The sequence below is a fragment of the Lampris incognitus genome, chromosome 21 (assembly GCF_029633865.1).
Source record: "Lampris incognitus isolate fLamInc1 chromosome 21, fLamInc1.hap2, whole genome shotgun sequence".
Lineage (NCBI taxonomy): Eukaryota > Metazoa > Chordata > Actinopteri > Lampriformes > Lampridae > Lampris > Lampris incognitus.
In genome coordinates, this window is record NC_079231.1 from 16,672,265 (window position 1) to 16,695,209 (window position 22,945).

At 48.5% G+C, this 22,945-nt stretch overlaps 3 protein-coding genes across 3 annotated transcripts in view; all 3 read right to left on the reverse strand.

The window, feature by feature from the left end:
• Positions 1-1,452, reverse strand: part of cldn10d (claudin 10d) — an 88,033-nt gene extending 86,581 nt beyond the window's left edge. The window contains exons 1-4 of the mRNA XM_056301205.1: positions 1,130-1,452; positions 486-647; positions 285-366; positions 2-109 (exon numbers count right to left, since the gene is read on the reverse strand). Of these exons, the coding sequence (XP_056157180.1) occupies positions 2-109; positions 285-366; positions 486-647; positions 1,130-1,361 (584 nt within the window). The 5' untranslated portion in view covers positions 1,362-1,452. The remainder of the gene's footprint in view (position 1; positions 110-284; positions 367-485; positions 648-1,129) is intronic.
• A 6,784-nt stretch (positions 1,453-8,236) lies between these two features.
• On the reverse strand, positions 8,237-11,917 carry cldn10e (claudin 10e). The gene is made up of 5 exons (XM_056301204.1): positions 11,686-11,917; positions 10,896-11,057; positions 9,643-9,724; positions 9,376-9,489; positions 8,237-8,695 (listed from the first exon to the last, which is right to left on the reverse strand). Exons 1-5 carry the CDS (start codon positions 11,915-11,917, stop codon positions 8,284-8,286), a joined length of 1,002 nt encoding a protein of 333 aa, XP_056157179.1. The 3' UTR covers positions 8,237-8,283.
• Positions 11,918-16,901: 4,984 nt separating this feature from the next.
• Positions 16,902-22,028, reverse strand: cldn10a (claudin 10a). Its single transcript, XM_056301207.1, has 6 exons — positions 21,936-22,028; positions 21,195-21,714; positions 19,816-19,977; positions 19,547-19,628; positions 19,337-19,441; positions 16,902-18,336 (listed from the first exon to the last, which is right to left on the reverse strand). The coding sequence occupies exons 2-6, from the start codon at positions 21,412-21,414 to the stop codon at positions 18,195-18,197; spliced, it is 711 nt and encodes a 236-aa protein (XP_056157182.1). The 5' UTR covers positions 21,415-21,714; positions 21,936-22,028; the 3' UTR covers positions 16,902-18,194.
• Positions 22,029-22,945: the final 917 nt, after the last annotated feature.

Below are 22,945 nucleotides of genomic sequence, written 5' to 3' on the forward strand. Positions count from 1 at the left end.
CGTTGAGCGGAGACCCTCTCTCCCGGAGAAGTAGCTCAGCACGGCCCCTCCGACGATCAGGAGCGTCGAGCCGCCCCAGCCGATGAACACGGCAGCTCCCAGTTCGAATCTGGGCGGCAGAGGACGGAGTGTGCACACGAGTCGAGTTTCAGATGCAACAACCCTCCACGTTTGAAAAACCCCCATCTCCGTCATAAGGGGTATCACGAGCACGCTAATTTCAACAAGTGTAATCACATCAGTTTTTGTAAGATGTGCTCACTCTCCTCTAAAAGCTTACTTACTTCTGAGCCCTGAAGTTTGGATCTAAAAATTCCGTCACCACTTTGTTGCCCCACCACGAGTAGGTGATCATACCGCAGAATCCTGAGGGGGAGATACACAAGTGCCCTCAGTGCAGACACTATTTCACACATGAATACACACAAGTTTGTCGACATTTCAGTGCAATATCTCGGGTGTTTTCGCGACATGTGCGCTCTCACCTGAAACCAGATAGGTGACCCCCCCTGCAAAGGTCACCCTCGCGTTGGCGATTTCCGACCCCCCGATTTTGGTGCATTTCATCCCTATCAGTGTGAGGACGCCTGCGAAGAAGCCGGTGATGACGGCGCAGACGGCCAGGGCCCGGCAGGCGTGCAGGAAGGCTGCAAGTCAGAAGAAAAGACTGTGAGTTACTGTCAGGAGTGGTTTACTGGTGGCCGCCTTGTGTTGCACAAACAAACCCTGCTGAGATTCCTCCCAAAGGGGGGGGGGGCAATAAGGGTCGATCTTTGAACCCATTTCCCCAAACTAACTGGAGTCCATTAGGGTGAGGGTCCTAACCCTATAGGGCAACGGATCGCTACGCCGCCCGGACGCCCAGTCTGGAGTCCGTTTTCACCAAATCCAAACTGGCGACCACTTTCCCCGCCCCGCCGCTTTTCACTTTTACTCTTGCGGTCTCATCTGACATTTCACAGGCGTCGTCTTACGCAACGAAAACGTCCCACTTCCCCTTCCTCACACAACGCCACCAATCTCGCACTACTAGCATGTCCGCTCGAATTCAGCAGGGGAACAAAGGTGACGTAAAGGTCACGTAAAGGTCACCCCGGTGAAGGCGGATCCGGTCCGCCGGTTCTCCTACCGGGCAGCGCCAGCATAGAGGGGTAGTCCTTGCAGTCGGAGACGCCCGTTGTGTCCGAGATGCAGTCCCTCCACAGGTTGGAGTAGTAGTTGGATGTGGTCAGGACGATGCTGCCCACCTCGGAGAAGGTCCAGTACTCTGTGGGCAGCGTCGAGCACACCAGCATCCAGCCGGCCAGACACGACACGAAGCAGCCGATCTCCATGTACATCACCAGCGTCCTGTACTTCATAGCGCCGGCCGTCTTCTCTTGCCCACGCCCAACCTGGCCGCCTGGAAGCCGGTGGAGATAAAGCGGTGGGGGGGGGGGGGGGGCCTGGCAGATTTGTGCAAATACACAGACGCCGGCTCAAGTTCCCAGGTAGAGCGTCTGACTGTGGAGAAGTGAAGGCGTCCCCCCTCCTCCTCTCTACTTGGTCCCCGGCGCGTTAAACGTATAGGATAACAGCAGAGCTTATCTGCAGGACCATCTTGCCACGTAAGCACCTTTTATTTTCTCAGGATCCAGAAGGAAACACCTGCCAGGATGGATACCCGCGGGGCTTTGTCAGCATATACGTGATGCGGTGGAACTGTCACATGTGCATCAACCATAGCATGAAGTCGCTTCAGCCTGACGTCCCCATTCGAGGAGATCACATTTCCTCCTCCTGTTCAGTTGGGATAACATCGCCTATTATGAGCCGGTTTCTTTCCTGCTTCCAGAATATGCTAGATATTGAAAGGTATTAAAATTTCCCCCCCCTACATCTATCTTAATATTCATTTGTTGAGCACTTTTATCAACACATTGATGGTTTCCTATATATATATATATACACACTGAACGAAAATATAAATGCAACCCTTTTGTTGCTGCTCCAATTTGTCACGAGTTGAAATCAAAGATCTAAGACTTTTTCTATGTGCACAAAAGGCCCATTTCTCTCAAATTTTTGTTCACAAATGTGTTTAAATCTGTGTTAGTGAGCGCTTACAGCTCCTTCGCCGAGATACCCCATCCACCTGACACGGTGTGGCATATCAAGATGCTGACTAGACAGCATGGTTATTGTGCAGGTGCGCCTTAGGCTGCTCACGATAAAAGGCCGCTCTAAAACGTGCAGTTTCATCACACGGCACAATGCCGCAGATGCCGCAAGATTTGAGGGAGCGTGCAGTTGTCCTGCTGACTGCAGGAAATGTCCGCCAGAGCTGTTGCCCGTGAACTGAATGTTCACTTCTCTCCCATAAGCCGTCTCCAAGGTCGTTTCCCAGAATTCGGCAGTACATCCGACCGGCCTCACAACCGCAGACCACATGTAACCACGCCAGCCCAGGACCTCCACGTCCGGCATCTTCACCTGCAAGTTCGTCTGAGACCAGCCCCCCCCCCCCCGGGCACAGCTGATGCAACAACTGGTTTGCGTAACCAACGAATTTCTGCACAAACTGTCAGAAACCGTCTCAGGGAAGCTCATCTGCATGCTGGTCGTCCTCACCGGGATTCTCGTCACGGATGAACCCCGGTTTTGACTGTACCAGGCAGGTGGCAGACGGCGTGTACGGCGTCATGTGGGTGAGCGGTTCGCTGACGTCAGCGTTGTGAATAGGGTGGCCCACGGCGGCGGTGGGGTTGTGGTACGGGCAGGCATATGCTACGGACAACGAACACAGATTGATGGCATTTTGAATGCACAGAGATACCGTGACGAGATCCCGAGGCCCGTTGTTGTGCCATTCATCCATCACCTCATGTTGCAGTGTGATGATGCACGGCCCCATGTTGCAAGGCTCTGTACACAATTCCCGGAAGCTGAAAACATCCCAGTTCTTGCACGGCCTGCATACTCACCGGGCATGTCACCCGTCGAGCATGCTGATGCTCTGGATCGGTGTTCCAGTTCCTGCCAATTATCCAGCAACTTCGCACAGCCAGTGAAGAGGAGTGGACCAACCATCCACAGGCCACAACCAACAACCTGATCAGCTCTATGCAAAGGAGATGAGGCAAATGGCGGTCAGACCAGATACCGACTGGTTTTCTGACCCTGCATATTTGTGAAATCCATAGTTCACTCACACAGCTGAGTGCGCAACGCATGAAACAAGCTTGTACTTTCATGTATTAAAAAAAAATCCTACATCTCTCTCTTTATATATATATATATATATATATATATATATATATTGTCTTGAAAGCTTTTTTTTATTTTTTTGCTTTCTTTTAAAATTGTTTTATGTTGTATGTGTTGAAAATCTTATAAATAAATCATATTTAAAATAAAAAAACCCTCTAAATTAAGGTAATTTGATTTTAAACCCCAAATCTATTTTGCACGAAGAAACAAGCTGTCATTCATCACACACTTTGTGACGATCTGGGTTTCCCCTCTGCACGGTGCAGAGGGACTGCGTTTAATCAGTGGACGCCACTCGTTTCTACAGGGCCAAACATGTCGTAGGACGATCTTAGTACCCTCGGGGTGGACAGCTTTCATGGAAATATGAACAAAAACGTTTGACTTTTTCTAAATTTCAGGTTGAAAAAAAATAATAATTTAGTCTTCCCTCTGCTGTTAAACACAGTTATGGGCCCTTTTGACCCGGAAGACAACAGACGGGTCGTCTCAAAGTCAGACGGACGTCGGTAACCATAGCATCCGTGAAACGGGTGTACTTTCTAAATGTGACTACAGAGAAGAGGAGCTGCAGCAGTAGTCCGCTGAGCGGACTACTGTCCTGTAGACACAAGACTTAACTATGCAAAGCAACGGACAAAGGCCGCTCTTACACGCGGAGCCATAAACCAAAACCGCGAGGCGTCATTCTGTCGCATTACGCCTCTAGACGCAGTCTCACCGTGTGAGGAGCCTGTGGAGGCCTACTGACTCCACTGGGTAGGGCCTGGCTCCGCCGAGGCCGCCTTTTCCCACGGGAACGTCTTTGTTTTTGATGAAATCATCCGTTGAATTTCTGGAGCAGGGAGCGTACCCCCCCCCCCCCCACGATAACAAGACGGCAATATATTTGTTGGCCTTTGGAAACATTCGCCTGACTAAACTTAGAAACTCATAAAAGATTCATGACATTTAATCTCCCCGGCAGCGCTGGTTGTTGATAACGAACTTGGCAATCCAGCGACCCAGATAGCAGCGGGCCTGATCTGGGGCACTTATGGTACTTACGGCTCAGATGCGGCACTGGCGACTGTTGTGTGGGCCAGACGTGGCCCAGATGTTGTAAGCCGGGCCTGACTTGGGTTACGGCGAGTGTTGTGTGGGCCAGACGTGGCCCAAATATGTGTGTGAATGTTCTCCAAGAGGCTTCCTCAGTTCGTGCCTTCCTGACTAGACCAAGCTAGTCTGACTGGCTGGTGATGAGACTCAGAATTTATCCTCTTTGGAGTCGTTGTCAGAGCTATAGATGTCCATAGCTCTTTGTGCCCCAATGTTTACCGATGCCCGTCTCTAACAGAGCCATAGATATGAGTGGCTCACCTGTGCTCCGATGTCCAGCCACGCCCGTCGCCATCGGAGCTATAGATTTGCATTTGTTTAGCAGCGACGGTCGTTGGGGGTGTTAGTCTCGACTTCATTATTCAGTGGTCACGAGAGTCGTTGGAGCCATTAGTGACCGACTGTTGTTCTTGAAGGCTAGGCTTCTTGAGTCCCCTGGGTAGTGAACCGGGCTTGACTTGGGGTACAGCACATACTATGTGGGCCAGATGTGGCCCAAATGAGGCCCAAGTGTGGCTGAGTTGAGGCAGCCACACTCACCCTGAGTCAACGCCGTCATCCGAGGCCACATGTGGGGTGTAACAGAACTGCAGATGTGGGCCGTATTTGGGCCAAAGATTCTTTGCTATCTGGGGACTGTATATAACATTAACCAGCAAACCTCTGTGGGTCAGTTGCTCTGCATGTGGCACAGTCAAGTGCACAACCAGGCAGAATGAGGCACCTCCCCACCAGCCCGAGGTACAGGGCCGCACCGATGTCATAGCTCGAGAAGATGAACGAGCCATCATCCTTTATCATCCTCATTAATATTTGATATTGATATTCCTCATTGATAGTCTTCTCTGAATTTCAACGTGGAGATGTTACCTCGGTTTCGATGAGTCGGCTTTGGCGTGTAAAAATGCTGCCGCAACTCTGTTTATGTATAAACAGCCAGAGACACCTGAGACGAGGGAGGACAACGGCAGATAAAGAACAAGACAACCCAGCCAGGACATGGTCTCAGAACGTGGTTTGGTGTGAGTCATAACTGCTGTGATGAAATTGTAATGGTTGCTTTAAAGCAGGCCGTATAATGACAACCAACAAAATGGAGCGCAGAGGCTGTCAGTAGCATCTTGTCAGTGGTACTCTGGCTTCCCCTGGTGTACGTGCACTCCACTCCAAAAAGAAAAAAGAGACCAGGGTGCAGACTAGTCCAAAGGCCAGCCCAGCCATCAGCAGCCCCCTCACACCATGGTCCCTCCTGTAGTCCTCCTGCGGTGTATTCTTTGATGACTGTAGAGTCCAGTTCTTGAGCCACAAGTTTTATTGCACATTGGGCTTATGAAGTCTGAGTTAGTGGGGGCAGGCATGGTTGTGTGTCCCCTTGGTTTTTCCGGTTGTTTTTTTTTCACGTTCCTCTCCATTTCCAGCTGTTCGATACCTTTCTACACCTCCGTGGCAGATCTCCCGCCACTTAGAACGGTTGCTGGCAGCTTGCTCCAGTCTCAAGGGGTCCATACAGCACTTTTATTTTTCAGCGCCAACACAACTTTTCCCAAGTGTTTCAATGCTGATGTTACCCTTTTTCAATTCAGGTTTTGATTTCAATGCCTAATGTTATGTTTAATGCCAAAATGTAATGTCCCTGTTCTAGCCCCATAGAGGAAGCGAAGGCCTTTATTTTCACAAATAATCATTCAAAAAAATTTTTTTTTCAATCTGTTGGACTATCTTAGTTTGATTAAGGAATATGTAATTGGATCGTCACGGTGTCGGTAGAAGCTGGTGTAAACGACGACTTGTGAGGGACAGTACAGTTATTTCCATGTCCCGTGTACGAAGCTTGAAAAATGACCCAGCAAGACATTTCCTGCACTTCCCCGCTCTTCTGATATCAGTGCAGGGCAAAAAACATTTCCAAGGGCAGGTCTACACTGAGATAGCATGCTCCCTTGTCACGGATTATAGTGGTAGCAAGAAAAAGGCTTTAGTATAAAATGTATGGTACTATAACGTGATTACATTCCCAGGATTCAGAGCAAACCAGGCAGCTGATAAAATTCCCGAGCGGCAGACGTAACGATGATGCTGATAAGATAATGAGCTATTTCCTAGGTGAAGATAGCAATCCCTACCCCTTGAAGCTCCCTTCTGCAGGCCCACCCTAGTTTTGGAGCGCCAGTAGAGGGAGCTCCAAAACTAGGGATAGGGCCTAAAGAGGGATTTGGATTAGGCCTTTAAAGTCTGCCGAGTCAAGTCAAATTAAGTCAATTTTATTTGTGTAGCCCAATATCACAAGCAAAAGTATATTGTCAAATGTTGTGTCTTCCAAAGCTGTTATTTTCATTATTGCATCCACCATCATGTTGCCGTCTGGACCAAACAGGCAACAACATCCCACAATTTAGGATGAGTATAGTGATTTTATTGGCTATGCGTTTTTACCTCATTTTGTCTTCAGTCACACATTTGTCCCCTATTTTAAGGGCCATCGCACCCTCCATAAGCTCCCCTTTCTATTGCCGACCTCCGGTGGTCCATGGCGGCCAGGGTCAGGCCACGAAGTCCCAGCCCAGTATGGACACCAGTAGACCCAGGATTTGAACCAGGCTCCTCCACATTTACCTAGTACAGTGGATGGGGTGGTCCCACTGCATGGTGTATTTCAAGGCCTCCGATGTTAATAAATAATAGTTATCTACTTTCCAAGATGTGTGTAAAAACATATGAACACATTTGGGATGCTTGAGGAATGTAGGAGTTCTGGATTGATTTTACCGAGCAAAGTAATGTAAAAAAAAAAAGTAAGCTATAAAAACACAAAATGATGATTTTATTTATACACAAGATCATGCACGTTAATTTAATGAATAACATAGCTATTTCAAACACAATTGTGCCCGTGAGTTCAATAGATTCTCACTTTTATAACAACTATTTATTCTAAGCCAATAACATCGCATTGATGCCGCCTTACCTTGCACAGGAACAATCCCGCTTCTTACCAAAGTGGAAAAAAATATGTAGACGCCATTTTACTTCATAAGAGATTTGTGTTTTGGAAGCAAGCCGTCTTATCCTGACTATACTGGCTGGTGTGGTTTTGTACTGGTTAAGTGTTCACGAGAGCAAAACCCTGTTTACCATCAACCGGTCTTGGCATGCCCATCAGATTTTTGTGGGTCCTTGTGTTGTCTTGAAACAGCCACACAAAGTCTGATAAGAAATCCCAATCAGACTTAAAATATAGGACACGGCGGTGACACGGTTATAAAAACTTATTTCTTAAGCCCTGTAGTGTAGATATTTGGTTTCTCAGACAATAGATGACACAAAGAACACATTAAAACAAAAAGTCGGAAAAGTTCTATGGGAAACAAATCACACATGCTGCTCTTGCCACCTATTCATGAGGTAAAATCACAGTTTTCACAGTTACAAGCATGCTCACAATAATGATGCAAATGGTTAAAACTAAGATTTGAGCGTCTGTCACAACTGCTTAATACTTGTGTAATGTTTTCAGTGTTACACAACTTACACTTCAGTTTCTGAGCACACCTTGCAGAGATTCAGATCTCTTTGCATCTTTGCATGCTGGGATTTCTAGCAGCGATTTGGGCAACCCAAACCAGCTGGGGGGTGGGGGGCTAACGAAGGAACAACCAATTGTGGGCGTGCCAACAAAATGTCACCAATCAATGAACACAATTCCAACTAAACATGTTTCCACTGGCCAGAAGTCACATCAGTCAGTACAACAGTTTACCGTCAAGGCCCGGGCCAGGCCAGCCTGTTTAGCTCTTCCAAAATTTAGTTTAAAATTTCACCATCTTGGATAAAATAATGAATTTTTGACTTTTCCTCACAGATTCACAGCTTGAAAGTCAAGAGCCTCAACCCCTCTGTCTATCAACAGCCATGCCTGGCTAGATCGGTTCCTCCCATTCAAATATAGGAGTTTCTGATGAACTGTCCTCTCTCACTCCGTGACCTGCTGGAGAGAGAGGACACGGTGCGACTGCTGCCGCTGCTCCTCGACTCAGAACGGGCCGACCCGCTGGACCGCGACAAGCGACCAGACTCTGATCCTGACCTGGACCTCGAGCCCCCCGAGCGACTGGATCTGGATGATCGGCCCGACCTCGACGAACGCCTCGATTTGCTTGAACGTCCGGATTTAGACGTGTGCTCCGACCTCGAGGAGATGTCAGATACATCTGAGGGCGTGAACTTGGACGACAGCTCGGAGATGGACGACACTTTGGTCTTGGAGGTGATCTCTGAGACTGTAGATAAGGCGGCGGAGGAGGGCTTGGTGGTCTGATCCACTTCAGCGGGAGCAGGGACGACAATTGTACTGGAAGAGACAAGTTTTAATCAATGCATGCATATATCACTGTGCTGCTGCTGTGTGTGTGTGTTTGGGGGGGGGGGTTAAGCTCTTTCTGCAGGAGGACCCAAAGGGAGGTCAGGACAGCGATCCTTAACCATGTGCCATAGACAGTTGTGTGTATGCAGGTTTTCATTCCAATGCAACACTACACCAATTGATTTCACAGATCAACACACCCTCAACCCAATGTCCACTAAGATAAGGGAGGACTAAACAGTGACATGAGCTGGTTTAGTTTACCACAGTACTGGTGGGACTTGATTGAGAACCACTGAGAACCACATCTCGATACCAAGGGATGTAACCGCAGCAGGATAATACTGTTGTAGCTAACACAATTAATGATGGCTCAATCTGACTTAGGTGTGGCAATGACTTGTGAACTTGTGAGTGCTTACTCCTAAGCACACCTAAAATGTTCATTAATTCTGTTGGCTGCTGCAGTGTGTTATCCTGCTACGCTAACATCTCTTGGGACCAAGGTCAGCCCAGAACTTAGCGATGACTTTTCACCTTTAGCTGGCAGCAAGATCACAGAAGTGGTTTAATTGTTAAAGAAGAGTGGTGGAGTTTTACTACATGTTTAGCTTCCTTACTTGTAATAACAACATGCTCACAACCCCCCCCCCCCCCCGTGTACTTACATCTCATCTCCTCCACAGAGTGGCTTGCACACCGACCACAGATAGAAGAAGCCCCCAGTCATATGAAAGGCAGAGCCCACCCAGCCCAGGAACAGCGGAGTGCCCAGGTCAAACCTGGCAGTGGAGAGAGAGTGAGAGAGAGAGAGAGAGACATATTCAGTAGTATGCTATATTATCATATTAAATATTATCTTAAACTTGTGTATTTTGCCCATACTCAATGACACATTTCACATTTCTTATACCTCTTTAAACACATCAACTTACGTCAGCCCATCAAAGTTAGGGTTGAAGTATTCTCCTGAGACATACTGTGCATAAACAGCGTAACCTGCAGTGGACAGCAAACCTGCAGTAAAATGTAAAATGGCAGAGCGAGAGAGAGAGACAGAGAGAGCGAGAGAGACAGGGGAAATGAGCCATTGCAGACGGAAAAAAAGTATATGAGATGCAGCTCAAAATGCCCAAACACCACAAACATGAATGAGCCTTACAAAAATACAACAATTAGGACATATCAAAACAGTGTCCTCATGCCATTACAGAATACCTGTTGGCTTGAATAAATCACTGCAACATGTCCAGTCATTCGGATCTGATAGCATATGTACAGCAATCTCTCCTAAAATATCTACCACATCACGAACAAAGATATTTCCAGAAATATATAAGGGCTTATCTCTGAACACAGACCCGATTTTTCCATAGGGAGGTTGTAAATGTGTGATGTGGGATGATGGTGGCGCGAATTCACGTTTGCAGCGGCCTCACCCAGTACCGTCCATGCAGTGTCTTTGTTCACGTCTCTCCACGTCTTCGTCTGATGGCTGGGAGAGCTGGCGCTGGATCGGCTGGGAGAGCTTGGTCTGTGTCCTGTGAGCCCAGGGATCACAGCCCTGCCTGGAGCTGTGCCCAAAGAGGAAACACCAAGGGTGGTCTGACAGGTTGCGGAAGCGGGGCAGGCTAAGCTAACTGCTAGCCCATGCAGACCCGCAGTTCTGATAACACCCAGGGCGGTCTGGTGGCAGTTTCGCCTAGCCTTGACTGTATTTTTGGTGTCATCATGTGGAGTGCGGGGAGGTGTGTCGATGGTGTCTTGCTAGGAGAGCTGGCGCTGGATCGGCAGGTGGAGCCTGGTCTGCGGTGTCTGGTGGGCCCAGGGACCATGGCCCTGCCTGGAGCTGCACCCGAGGAGGAAACACCGAGGGCAGTCTGACAGGACGCGGAAGCAGGGCAGGCTAAGCTAACTGCTAGCCCATGCTGACAGTCATCCTGGTGTTCGTTCTCTCGGACAGTGATTTTTTTTTTTGTAGTTTGATGTGTTCTTGTAGTTTTTAGATAAGTGTTTTTGTCTTTGTGTGGCCCCGCTGTGGGCTAGGGGAAATGCTATTTAATTTCATGTACTTGCGTACATGAAGTGAAGCGACGAATAGCGCTCCTGATTCCTAAAGCGTTGATATTTTGTTCTCGTCACCACCTTAATGCAACCTTTCTGGCCGTCAGTGACAGGGTTAACTTACCGCTGATTATGTGGCAGCATCCCCCGCAGTAGATCTTCCTGTACTTGGGTTGGTCTTTCCCGCCGAGGTACGTACACTCCATGCCCAACAGACCCAGCACAAAGCCCAGCATCCCCACCGACAGAGCCCCCATCAGCAGGCCGCGCACTATCTGGATGTGGCCTGTGGTCGCACACCAAGACATAAGAGACAGACAGGAGGGCAGAAAGTTGTGTCAGTGCATGCCAGGATCACTGTCAACTCAACTTTAAAGCGTTTTTCCACTTATTTACCAGTCTCAATTTGATTTTGTTCTCTCTATAACAAACGTAATCAATCTGATTATCAGCTAGAAGATTACATGTTGCACTTTAATGCTGTTCTCTGTATCCCTGTGAAATCTGACTAAACAATTTACAGCACCCAGGCACTGTTTTATACATATTCACAATTAGAGATATATTACCTCATCACTATATATATAATGCAAACAGCTGTTTTTCCACAACACCAACACATCTCTCATGCTTCTTTTCGAAATAAATGCACAAAAACTACCAGAGGGTTAATTCTTTGCAGGAAGAAGCAATTAAGAAAGGAAGGTGCTCTTCTGCAAAACACTGCTACTTCAGTACACAGGGGTGCACAAAGTCAACAAAAACCCCAAAGTCCTCGCAGAAGCTTTAAATTAAAAACACTTTAGATATTAGACTTTAGAACTCAAGATTCAAAACTACTTTTCCCCCGCAAAGGGATACAAAACCACATCTGCATCATCATCAATCCAATTACACAAAAATGAACAACCCACCCTCCACAGACCAGAGGACAGGGAAGTCGTAGCAGTTGGTGACAGCGGTGGAGTCGGTGAAGCAGGACCTCCACAAACTGGACCAGTACCAGGCCACCTTGATGATGGAGGAGCCTCCCATTCCCCCGATGGAGGTGATCTTCCAGCCCTCCATGGCCATGGTGCAGGCAACGAAGATCCAGCCCAGCACTGACATGAGGAAGCCCCAGATCTGGACCACACGGATCTTCATCTCTGGGCCACTGAAGGTTTAGATTTCAATACTTGTCTGAGTCAGCCCAGTCACACAGCCCAAACTGGATGGATTCATTAACTGTTTTTTTAAAAGTTTTTTTTAGTCAGATAGTGGAACTATGCTTAAAGTCCGTACAGGTCTGAATCAGTCTCCCCCAGGTTGAATTTCTGTGGTGGTTTTCCTCTAAGTTTCGTCAACTCAGCCTCAGCAAAAGGTAGCAAGCATGGCAAGAGACAAATCAGGCTAGAGGGACGACCCACTCATATTGTGTTGTTTCCCAGACGTTACATGTGGGTGAGAGACAACTGTAACTCAGGTTCTCAGGACTGCAGCTAAGAGATATTAATGTATGCATCTGGGTTGAAAGTGCTCAGGTCAGCATCTATCTCATATTACCTAAACTACTGACTCCATGCTCCTATTCTTTTTCCCACTGAACGGTTTGGAGATGAGCTGTCACTGATGATCAGACACGGGGGGGGGGCTGAGCAGGACACTTTAATAAAGCAAATTGTCATTTTTGTATTAATTCATCGACATCGGGAATGTAGAAATTTAGACCTCTGGCACTTCAATACTAGATGAGTACGGGCAGTATTGTCACAATAGCGGCAGACGAGACGCCATCTTTTATTCATGTAAAGGAGATAACGCTCGCTCTGAGGCGTGATAAAAATGGACCAAAGATTGAAAAAAAAATTTTTTTTCTTCAGTAATGTTTTGTTGGTGGTTGAGGTTGCAGCAAAATACGTGCGCTCCATTGCTCGGAAAAAAAGAACATAAAAAATCCCACGTTCATATTTAATCGTCGCTTGTAGCTAACGTCATTTCCTGTGCGCGAAGAACCGCTCACATCCTGTTGGCTGACAACAATGTCGCCTTAACGGGCCGGAGGGTCGCTCAATCTAAACACGGATTTCATATCGGGGAAGATAAATAGAAGTTAAATATACATATTGATATGTTGGTTTAACGTCTATTTTTTGGGGCAACAGAACACTTAAGGTTGCGTGTTATTGTGACTAACTTAGCGGCTGTGATTTGATCACAGGAACGAGCCAAAGGTGACCACAACCAATGTAAATTGTAATAAAACACAACCTGAATGTGTTGTTTTGGTTTACACAAGTTTCACAAGGTAAAGAAAAACCCCAGAAATATTTTGCCATTTCTTCCCTCAAAAATTTGCTTCCACCCCCAAGTAGCTTGTTGCTATGCAACCAAGTGAGGACGTACGTCCTACGTAATAAAGTGGAAACAGACGTTGCTAGCATATAAACTAGCTGACACTTGTAACGTGACAAGTGACATGGGGGAGGGGGGGGGGTCAATAACAGCATAGTAAACTGTACGGTCTCGGTTTGGGGTTTGACCCAAGCGCAGAAAACAGCAAACGGAAACCAGACTAAACAATTTCAGCCTTTACTTGAGAAACAAAAAAGGGTAGCATGGAATATCTAAACTCTGAAAAAGTTATGAAAAAGGTCTTAAAGACGCTGCTCAAACTGCACAGGAAAAATACTCGCAAAGCATTAAACAAAAAAACCCTATGAACCTTGAAGGGTGGCGTAAGCGTAGTCACCGGGCGTAACCGGGGCGCACAACAAAACAAAAAAGCTGTGAAAACTGAACAAGGGAGTGACTGCCGCTAGGGGGTTTAAATAACAGGGGAAACGGGTGTGCCAAATTAACTCCAATGAATGAAGGCGAATCAGGTGACAATAATACACAGTGATTCGCGACTGGACATGAAAAATGGGTGAAGGGTGACATCTAGTGGTAGTCAGAGGCGAAACTACCTCAGGTAATGCGGCTGCACTGGCGCCCGCAACAGTTTATAGACATTGAACTTACCTAAACTGAACCTAACCTACCTTAACCTGCCGTAGCCTCTACCTCTACCTAACCATAACCTTAGCCCAATGCTTACCTTAACCTGACCGGAACCGACAGCTAACCTTTTTGATAGCTAACCCACAGGGCTGAGGGAACACAGGGCCGACCCCGGCGTCTTGCTGTGTGCTTGTCTGGGCCAGGCCATCCGGGTATTTAATGTTATTTAGACGTTTTGAAACGTATCCATCGTTGACACTGGATAGCTGGTGTAACCACCCGCTAGAAGCGGAATAATACAGCTCTGGTGATGTTATAGTAAAATAACCCGATGCTCTCGGCCAATCAGATCGCTCGATCACAAACAGCTGTGGTTTGAAATAAAATCGAAAACAACAATCGGTGTAAATTCGACTGGTCAAACTGCTAATGCACGATGACGTAAGAAATGCGCAAATGTGTGCGATTAAAATGAAGGAAATGAAAACAAAACACACTTCCACGCATGCCATGAATCCATGTATCGTGAGGTAGGGCTCCCTTGTTTTCCAGATAGTATTAACAGGTGGTATAATGTGGACCTCATTATATGCATTAATGACCTCTGGAAGCTCCATAAGGCTGAGTAATAACGCCGATGCTCCTTCCCTAAGCCCCGTCGTTGCATCGTCCCTCGACTTTGCCCCCGGGCCAAGCCTGTATCCCCGTTATTAGCCATGTTATTGAAACCTCCCTGTGCCGCGGGTCTCATAATTACAACGTGACTCCTTTGTGCCGTTATAATTAGAGGTAAATCCGTGACTCTGGGGTTATTAGGGCCATGGGGAGTGATGAATGTCCATGTGGTGAGTGAAGATGAAAGAGGTCCCCTTTGTTTCGAGGTCCTCCTCCTCCTCCTCCTCCCGGCCCACGGCGGAGCCGCTGGTGAGGCAGGGGACTTATTGGGAATGGCGCAGCGCTACACTTGTTTGTCAGCTCCCTTTGGCCGCCGCGTTGCGGCTTTCGTCGGCGCGGAAGAGTATGAAAAGGAACAAAGGGGAGCTTATGTGGCAGCCCTGCTTCATTAAAGGGATGTGAAGCTTAAATAACAACCACGGAGGCCGAGCAAATATTCAAAAATCTGGATGAAATGAAGTCGTTCTGATATTTGGCTGTCATTTCGTCTTCATGGCTAAGACCCTGTGTGTGTGTGTGCGAGTGTGTTGGGGCGAGGTAGTAAGTCTATACGAACACACTGCCCTCTAGCGGTGTAAAGGCAATATTGCACCCAATTTTGAAGCTGGAAGCGCTGTTGAAATTTGGACCCACAGTATGTCATATAGTGTTTAGTGCGGCGATATGCTACACCTTGCTATAGTATTCAATTTAAATTTGTAAAGGGAAAATTGATGCCAACAGTTTGACACCATATCGCTCAAACGATCCAGATTCCCCGCTGATAATGTTGTCGTGCTTTCTCTGCTGAAAGATGTGACTTCATCTGAGACTACGCCCGGCACACTCACTCACACATTTGTCATCCCTCCCAGTGGGATTTTAAGGGATCTTGTGTTCTGGTAAAGAGTCATTTTACAGTTTTCATTAACTGCAGGTATGCAAAATGAAGTGGAAGGATGCCAGCAACAGTGGGAGGAAATGTTGTTGTCAACCAAATACATCAGTGGGGATATGTAATTGTGGTGTAAGGTATTACAACGTTTTTAAAGAGAACCACAAATGTTGGTGTACTCGGTTTAAAGTGTCGTTGTTGGATTTGTGCTGCATATTCCTTTCAACGTAAGCTCGTTTTAAGGGGACGGTCGTGCACGAGAACGTGAGGTAGAGTCACTGTGATGCAGCACTTTGGGTAAATATGTTTTTATCCCAAACACAGGCGGCACAATAAAACCATTATATCAGAGACGGTTCTGCAGAGGCCCGGACACCTGACACTTGTTTGCGGATGCAAGGCACCGGAAAGCAAATAAGGGCGACTGCTCTCTGCCAGCTGGTTCAGGTAGCCAGACCTGCGAGCCAGGAACACGGGCCGAGGTTCCTATTGATCAGGAGGTGGAGACGGACGGGTGACAGGAGGGGGAAACTACGGTCTCGTCTCCCAGTCGGGATAGCCATCTCTGGGGTCATGTGTGCCTCACGTTGACCCTTGGCTCCAAAAGGTCAAATCCTTCCAGACAATGAATGAGAAGAGGACATTGTTGTCTACCAGAGCAGTCCATATTTCTGCTTGAGGAATACTAACCCAGTCGTGCAGGTCCACGGTAAACCCACATGAGTTAAAAAATAGGACGACAAAACACCACAACTCAAGTATTTTTTGCTTGTATGCTTTTCATGGTTTGCTTTCACCCCACCTCGCTGCAAAGGTGGGTGGGGTCAGTTCAAAAGGTGGCAAAGCTAAGAAAGGACTCTGAATTTGTACTATCTGAATATCAATACGTCCACATCAGCAAACTTTTAGCCTTCTGTGATGTCATTCCACCCAAAATTGTGCAAATGTTTTGGGTGGTTTTCCTTGTTTTGTTTTGTTTTTGTTGGTGGGGGTGGAAGCAAAAAAACAGTTGAAGTCACATCTAGCCACTTCGGGTGGCACACACGGTGGCACAGTGGCTAGCACTGTCGCCTCACAGCAAGAAGGTCCTGGGTTCGAACCCCGGGGTTGTCCAACCTTGGGGGTCATCCCAGGTCATCCCAGGTCATCCTCTGTGTGGAGTTTGCATGTTCTCCCCGTGTCTGCGGTGGGTTTTCTCCGGCTGCTCCGGTTTCCCCCACCATCAAAAGAAGACATGCATGTTAGGGTTAATACTCCTGTCTGTGTCCCTGAGCAAGGCAATGGAAAGAAGAAGTGGAGTTGGTCCCCGGGCGCTGCACGGCAGCTGCCCGCTGCTGCTAGCTGGGTCAGATGCAGAGCATAATTTCCCCACGGGGATTAATAAAGTATCTCCAAATAAAAAATAAAAAATAAATCTGCAGATGGTTGGCGTGCTTTCTCATTCAAAAGCTCATGTGGCAACCATAAAGCGATTCGATTGGTGAAAAGAACGAGCACATTAAAGAGTCTACACACACACACACACACACACACACACACACACACACACACACACACACACACACACACACACATTACTCTGACACATTACTTTCCGTTATCATTTATTACTTATGGCAGGTGGTTTTTTCCCCACCAAGTGGTTTCTCAAACACAGGAAATAGGTTATAAACCAATCTGGATGGATAACATGCTGTGTCACACCTCTCACATGAAATAACATGATGGACTTGTTCACCCTTTGGACCACAAACGCCTCAGAGAGCGGGCCAGACTGAATAACACAACCCCGTTCTTGGCACACCGCCACATAATCGGTCTTCATCGCGGGACAAACGGTGCCGGATAACTATTTACGATATGATCTCGGCTTTAAGTGGCGCCCATCTGTCCTGACGAGGAGGATTACTCAATTTCTTAAAGGGTTATCTATTAGTCGTTTTATCAAGGCCAAATTCGTCACTTATTAATCCGCTACGCCGATTGTGCAAGGTTGAGAGCGAGAAACATGCCGCACGTGTCCGTTAGACGTTTTGACTGAATACACCAACGAAGAAGAAAAAAAAACAACAACATTGCAAATGTGAAAAGTCTAACTATACAAATGGGTGATGATGAAAGAGGATGCCCTGTCACCATGGAAACCGAGATGTTCCAGCGTTTTGCAGATCAGAAAACCATTTTTGGCGTTGCCTCACGAGCTTGGCACTCTCTAACTGTTTGGCGATCTCTTACTAATTTAAAGGGTGTGGATAAAATCATTCCGACGTCATGGTGTAGAAGAAGAAGAAGAAGAAGAAGAAGAAGAGAAGCTGGTTTGGTTTCCCTTCTTCCCTCCATGCGACTCTGTAGGTAATTGGGGAGCAGCGGTGTGGGCCAGCCTGTTGAAGGTGACCGGTTACCCGAGAGGAATTTTGTGCCAAGTTGAATTTCCTGCTTCGACAGATAAACAAGCTTATCAGAGGAATTTTCCTTCGCGGCCTATTTAGAGAAATATTTCAGTGTGGGAAGTTTGTTTTCCGAGGGAAGCCTGCACTGTCTCTGATCATCCTCGAGGTCTGTACTTGTCTAAATTTCACTACGGTTGCCATGGCATCGCAGATGTTTCCTCGCTACTATGACGCTGATGTGGTTATTTTTCCAATTCTTCCCATCTTGGCTCGTGTGGAAAATCACATGTAAAAAATGGCAATAGACAAGAATGGCACCAGTGGATAATTGGTACCGTGCACGCTAACATTTACTGTATTTTGCGGCCTCTTCGTTGGTCCTCAGGGTTCAGCTGTACAAGTTCACTTCCCGGGGTCACTCTCCCACCTGTCGGACGAGTTTGCTAAATGCTCATGGGCGAAGCTCGCAGGTGCCTCGCAGGACATGGCAGGAGGTCCTGCGTCACACATAGGCGTTCCTGACAAACCGCCTGGAGGACTCGGCCGGCGCTCGGGCCTCTTTGCGAGGAGGGCACGTGGCCGGCCCGCCGGCCTTGTTGCGCGTGGTCATGAGCGACGTCGCTCCGCTGTATGAATACCCGGCTCTGGCAGAGGAAAGAAAAACAACAACAACGACAACAATAACACTTTTAAACCCTTGAAAGGATTAAAACACATGTTTCCCCCCCATGTGCACTGGCTGCCACAGCTGAGCTGCCTTCGGGATCTGATTAAAGCAGAAATGACGAGTTGATCAAAGGGATTGGATACAAATGACTCGGGGTGGGGGGGTAGCACATCAAAGAGTTCCCCCTAAGAGGTTACAATTGTGTTTTCTTCTTATTTTAAGTCGCAGTAGCGACTTTGCTTCGTTACAGGATAATGGAAAACATGCTGTGCTCCATTTCTCGCACGCATCACTACTGAAAATGAGCACAGTCCCTTATGATAATCCCCCCTCCCCTTCGCCTCCCCCCCTTCTGCAGAGCGGCGTGCATCCTGAGCGTCCTGCAGGCAGAGTCTGCAGAAACCTCCCTATCCTCCCTCTCGTCCACCTCGCCGCTTCCTACCCTTTCCTTCCCCGTCTCTGAAACAAAAAGGTATTCTGCACCAACACTGACCGCCCACTCCCCCGAAAACAAAACGAAACGCAAAGCAAATGTGCGACACGGGATATTAACGGTCGCACAGAGAAGGTTTGTGTCCTTCTGCCTGCTCGATGCAGCAGCCAGCCCTCCCTCGGCCAAGGTGACTTTCAGCCAAATCGAGTCCCAACGTTGCTCGTCTGTGACAAAGAAAACATTCAGCTGCTGCCGTTCATGTAACTAATCAAAATAATCACCATACAATTTGACCCCGAGTGTGCTGATTATGAGACAAGATGTTGAGAGAGTTCACCGTTTTATTCTGACCTCTCGTGCCCCACCCCCCACCCCCCGCCGTCCCGCCGCCGTGAACATTATTAAGCTGTCTGTGATGTCGACGGCGGTAACGCCGCTCACCGCAGACCGTTACAAATCAGATCTGTCGCCGGTGACTGACTCTGGTTACAAAGACGCACAACCACCCTCAAGCCCGCCGATAAAACAGCACAGATCCACTCGCCTTAAGCCGAAGCCCTCCGATAAAGAGAGGCAGAAGACGAGTCCTCCTAAGATGCACAGCACTGATCCGGCCCAGCCGATGAAGAGAGCCGCTCCCAGTTCAAACCTAAGGAGCAGAAGCAACGTCAGGTCGTGCTGGGTGAAACCCTCAAATGACCAGGGTGGCCGGCTTTTCCACTCGCCTTGTGGTCAAATAAGACCCACTACTTACTTCTGAGCGACAAAAAGCGGGTCGAAGAAGTCGGTGGTGATCCTGTGGGCGTAGATGGAGCATGCAGTCATGCAGCATAACCCTGCAGAGAGAGAGAGAGAGAGAGAGAGACAGAGAGAGAGAGAGACAGAGACAGAGAGAGGGGTTTCAAACTGGTTATCCAAACAAGATTTCGGTTCAGATGAGGGAAAATGAGTGGCTGAAATGAAGCGGGACAGTGCTAGCTAGCTATATGTGATGCAAATGAATCTGTAGGCTGCGGCGTTTACCGGTGAGGATGAAGTGGAGGCCGGAGAGAACGGTCAGGCGGGCTTTGGTTGTTTCTGAGCCCCCAATTTTCGTGCACTTCATTCCCACCAAGGCAAGGGTGGCACCAAAGAACCCCAGACACACAGATGCTATCATCAGACCCCGGCAGACCTGGATATAGGCTTTGTGTGTGTGTGTGTGAGAGAGAGAGAGAGAGAGAGAGAGAGAGAGAGAGAGAGAGAGAGAGGCTATATAAATGAGGGGGAAATTTGAAATGTTCCCCCTGTTTTTTCTCCCCAGTTGTACCCGGCCAATTACCCCGCTCTTCTGAGCCGTCCCGGTGGCTGCTCCACCCCCTCTGCAAAGCCGGCGAGGGCTGCAGACTACCACATGCCACCTCCTATACATGTGGAGTCGCCAGCCGCTTCTTCTCACCTGACAGTGAGGAGTTTTGCCAGGGGGAAGTAGCGCGTGGGAGGATCACGCTATTCCCCCCAGTTCCCCCTCCCCTCCAAACAGGCGCCTCGACCGACCAGAGGAGGTGCTAGCGCAGCGACCAGGACACATACCCACATCCGGCTTCCCACCCACAGATACGGCCAATTGTGTCTGTAGGGACTCCCACCAAGCCAGAGGTAACACGGGGATTTGAACCGGCGATCCCCATGTTGGTAGGCGACAGAACAGACCACTACGCTACCCAGACGCCCCCAATTTGAAACTTTTTTTTGCCACTGTAAAACTGCAGGGCTGTCTCAAACCACTCTGCTGAGACACATAAGGAGACTCGCATCTAAAAGTGATCCCCACCCGAATCACACATTTCGTTTTTGTCAACATTCACTGACAATCGGGGACACTTTTCCATGTCAGCAACCAGAAACAGCATCAACACTGAGTGACTTTCTCAAGTTGCCTCACGAAGAACACATTAGGGGGGGGTCATACCCACACATAATACACCCACTAGCAACACAGGGGGCGTTGTTTTCATCCAGTGACATCGGTCTGATGGCATGACTTTCTCAAATTGCTTGAATCGGACACATTAAGAGAACAGTATCCACCCAGCTGGGCTCCTTCACTGAAATGTGCCTCTGGTGGCCTTTACTGGTAAATGTGGTGGATTGTGGACCGCAGCCAATGGTCTATGTAGGTAGGCTATATCAAGTTCCACATGCATTTGTTTACAATGGCACTCATTCACCCAAAGCAAACAGGTGTTCAAGACTTTTTGGCCATGCAGGTTGATGCATGGCGCAGACCCACAAACGCACACGGACACACACCAAACATGCTTCCTATTGCAACCCGACACAAACCACGCTGCCACGAGCAAAACAACAACATTATTAGCCAGCCATCATCTCAGACCACTGGTCAAACACGGTGAACTCACCATCCAGAGCCAACATGGAGGGGAAGTCCTTGCAGTTGGACACACCGGTGGAGTCGGTGACACAGGTTTTCCACAGGTTGGACCAGAAGGTGGCTGTGGTGATGACCGTCCCGTCCACAGACGACACCTTCCAGTAGTCCGTAGGCAAGGTGGAGGAAACCAGAACCCACCCCGAGATGGTCAGGAGGAAAGCGACTATCTCCGTTGCCATGTTGCCCATTGTTTTCTCTCTCTCTCCGTTTCTCTCTCGTCCAGCCTGGTGGTCCGGTCAGTCACTGAAGGAGAAAGGTCACCGTCCGGACCAGGACTTCTGATGTATCCTGTGGTTCACAGCTCTCTCTCCCCCTCTCTCTCTCTGCCTCTCCCTCTCTCTGTCTGTCTGTCCCTCAGTAAGAGGGAAAGGTACTCCCTCAGGTGGTCCAGGAGGACAGGTGTGCTGGTCTTAGTGGTCGGGCTGCTGTGACGCCAGGTAGCGTTGATTTCCCTCCATCCTCCTCCATCCGCGTCCGTGCGACTACACCTGTCGACCGATCCATCGGACACGCATAATTCAGTGAAGCACACACACACACACACACACACACACACACACACACACACACACACACACACACACACACACACACACAGTCTCATGCACCTATGTGTATGCACACAACCCCCTATATGTACAATTATGCTGTCATACTCTGTGTATGTGTGTGTGTGTGTGTGTGTGTGTGTGTGTGTGTGCGCACGCACCACTCAGTGCCCATCACTCAGCATGGTGTGCATTCGGGGTCTGCAAGGGGATCTGCAGGAAAGGAAGTAATTGAGAGGATGTGAAATGTCCCCGACAGGCAGAGAATGTGAGGAGAGAGAGGAGCCGAGGTCGGGCTGAGCGAACAGATCACTGAGGGAGGGTTTTATTGCCGCACAACAGTTAAGCCAGAGGAAAGTTTGCTGGGTACTTGTTGTTGTTTTTATGAGGAGCCCCTTTGTCTCGCAACTATATGACTTCACACAACAGGAAATGAAAAGGGACGGTACAGCGATGAGGACACAGGTCGGAGCCCCCCGTCACAGGAGCCGCACTTCCAGAAAATGACAGTATGTGCGGTCAAGTTGCCAGAACAGGGAACTCCGTCCTTGTGTTGTCCTCGGTTTCCCAGCGTTATAGCCCCCCCAAGTGAAAGAGAAGGGTACATGTTTGTAGATGGAGCGTGAGAAAGAGTTGTGAATCAAGAAAACAGGCAATTACAACAACCCCCCGGTAGCGCTAAAGTGCACAACTCCGTTCCATGTGCAGGCACACACACACACACACACACACACACACACACACACACACACACACAAAACACACACACACACACACAACACACACAATCTCTCCCAGTTGGTGTACACTTTGTGCTGTTCTTGTTCTTTTCATCTGCGTCCGTGGCCTCGGTTCTGCTCTGTTCTCCACGCAGTACTTTCTGATTAGCCTTTTAATTTAAAACGGCTTGTGAGTGATCGGACTTGTCGTGACTTGACTGTTAGTCATGATGAACCAGGGCGCTGATAAACACCGCAGGCAGGCAGGCAGGCAGGCAGGCAGGCAGGCAGGCCGACGTGAAGCACGCAAGGCACAGCCATTAAGCAGAGCGTCCTCCAGGGCCCCGCGGGCGGGTGTTTTGGTTTAACCGGACCGGGACATCTCGGCCACATCTGCCGGTCCCATCCCTGAACACGAGCAGTGCCGATGCCGAGGACGGAAGGTGAATTAC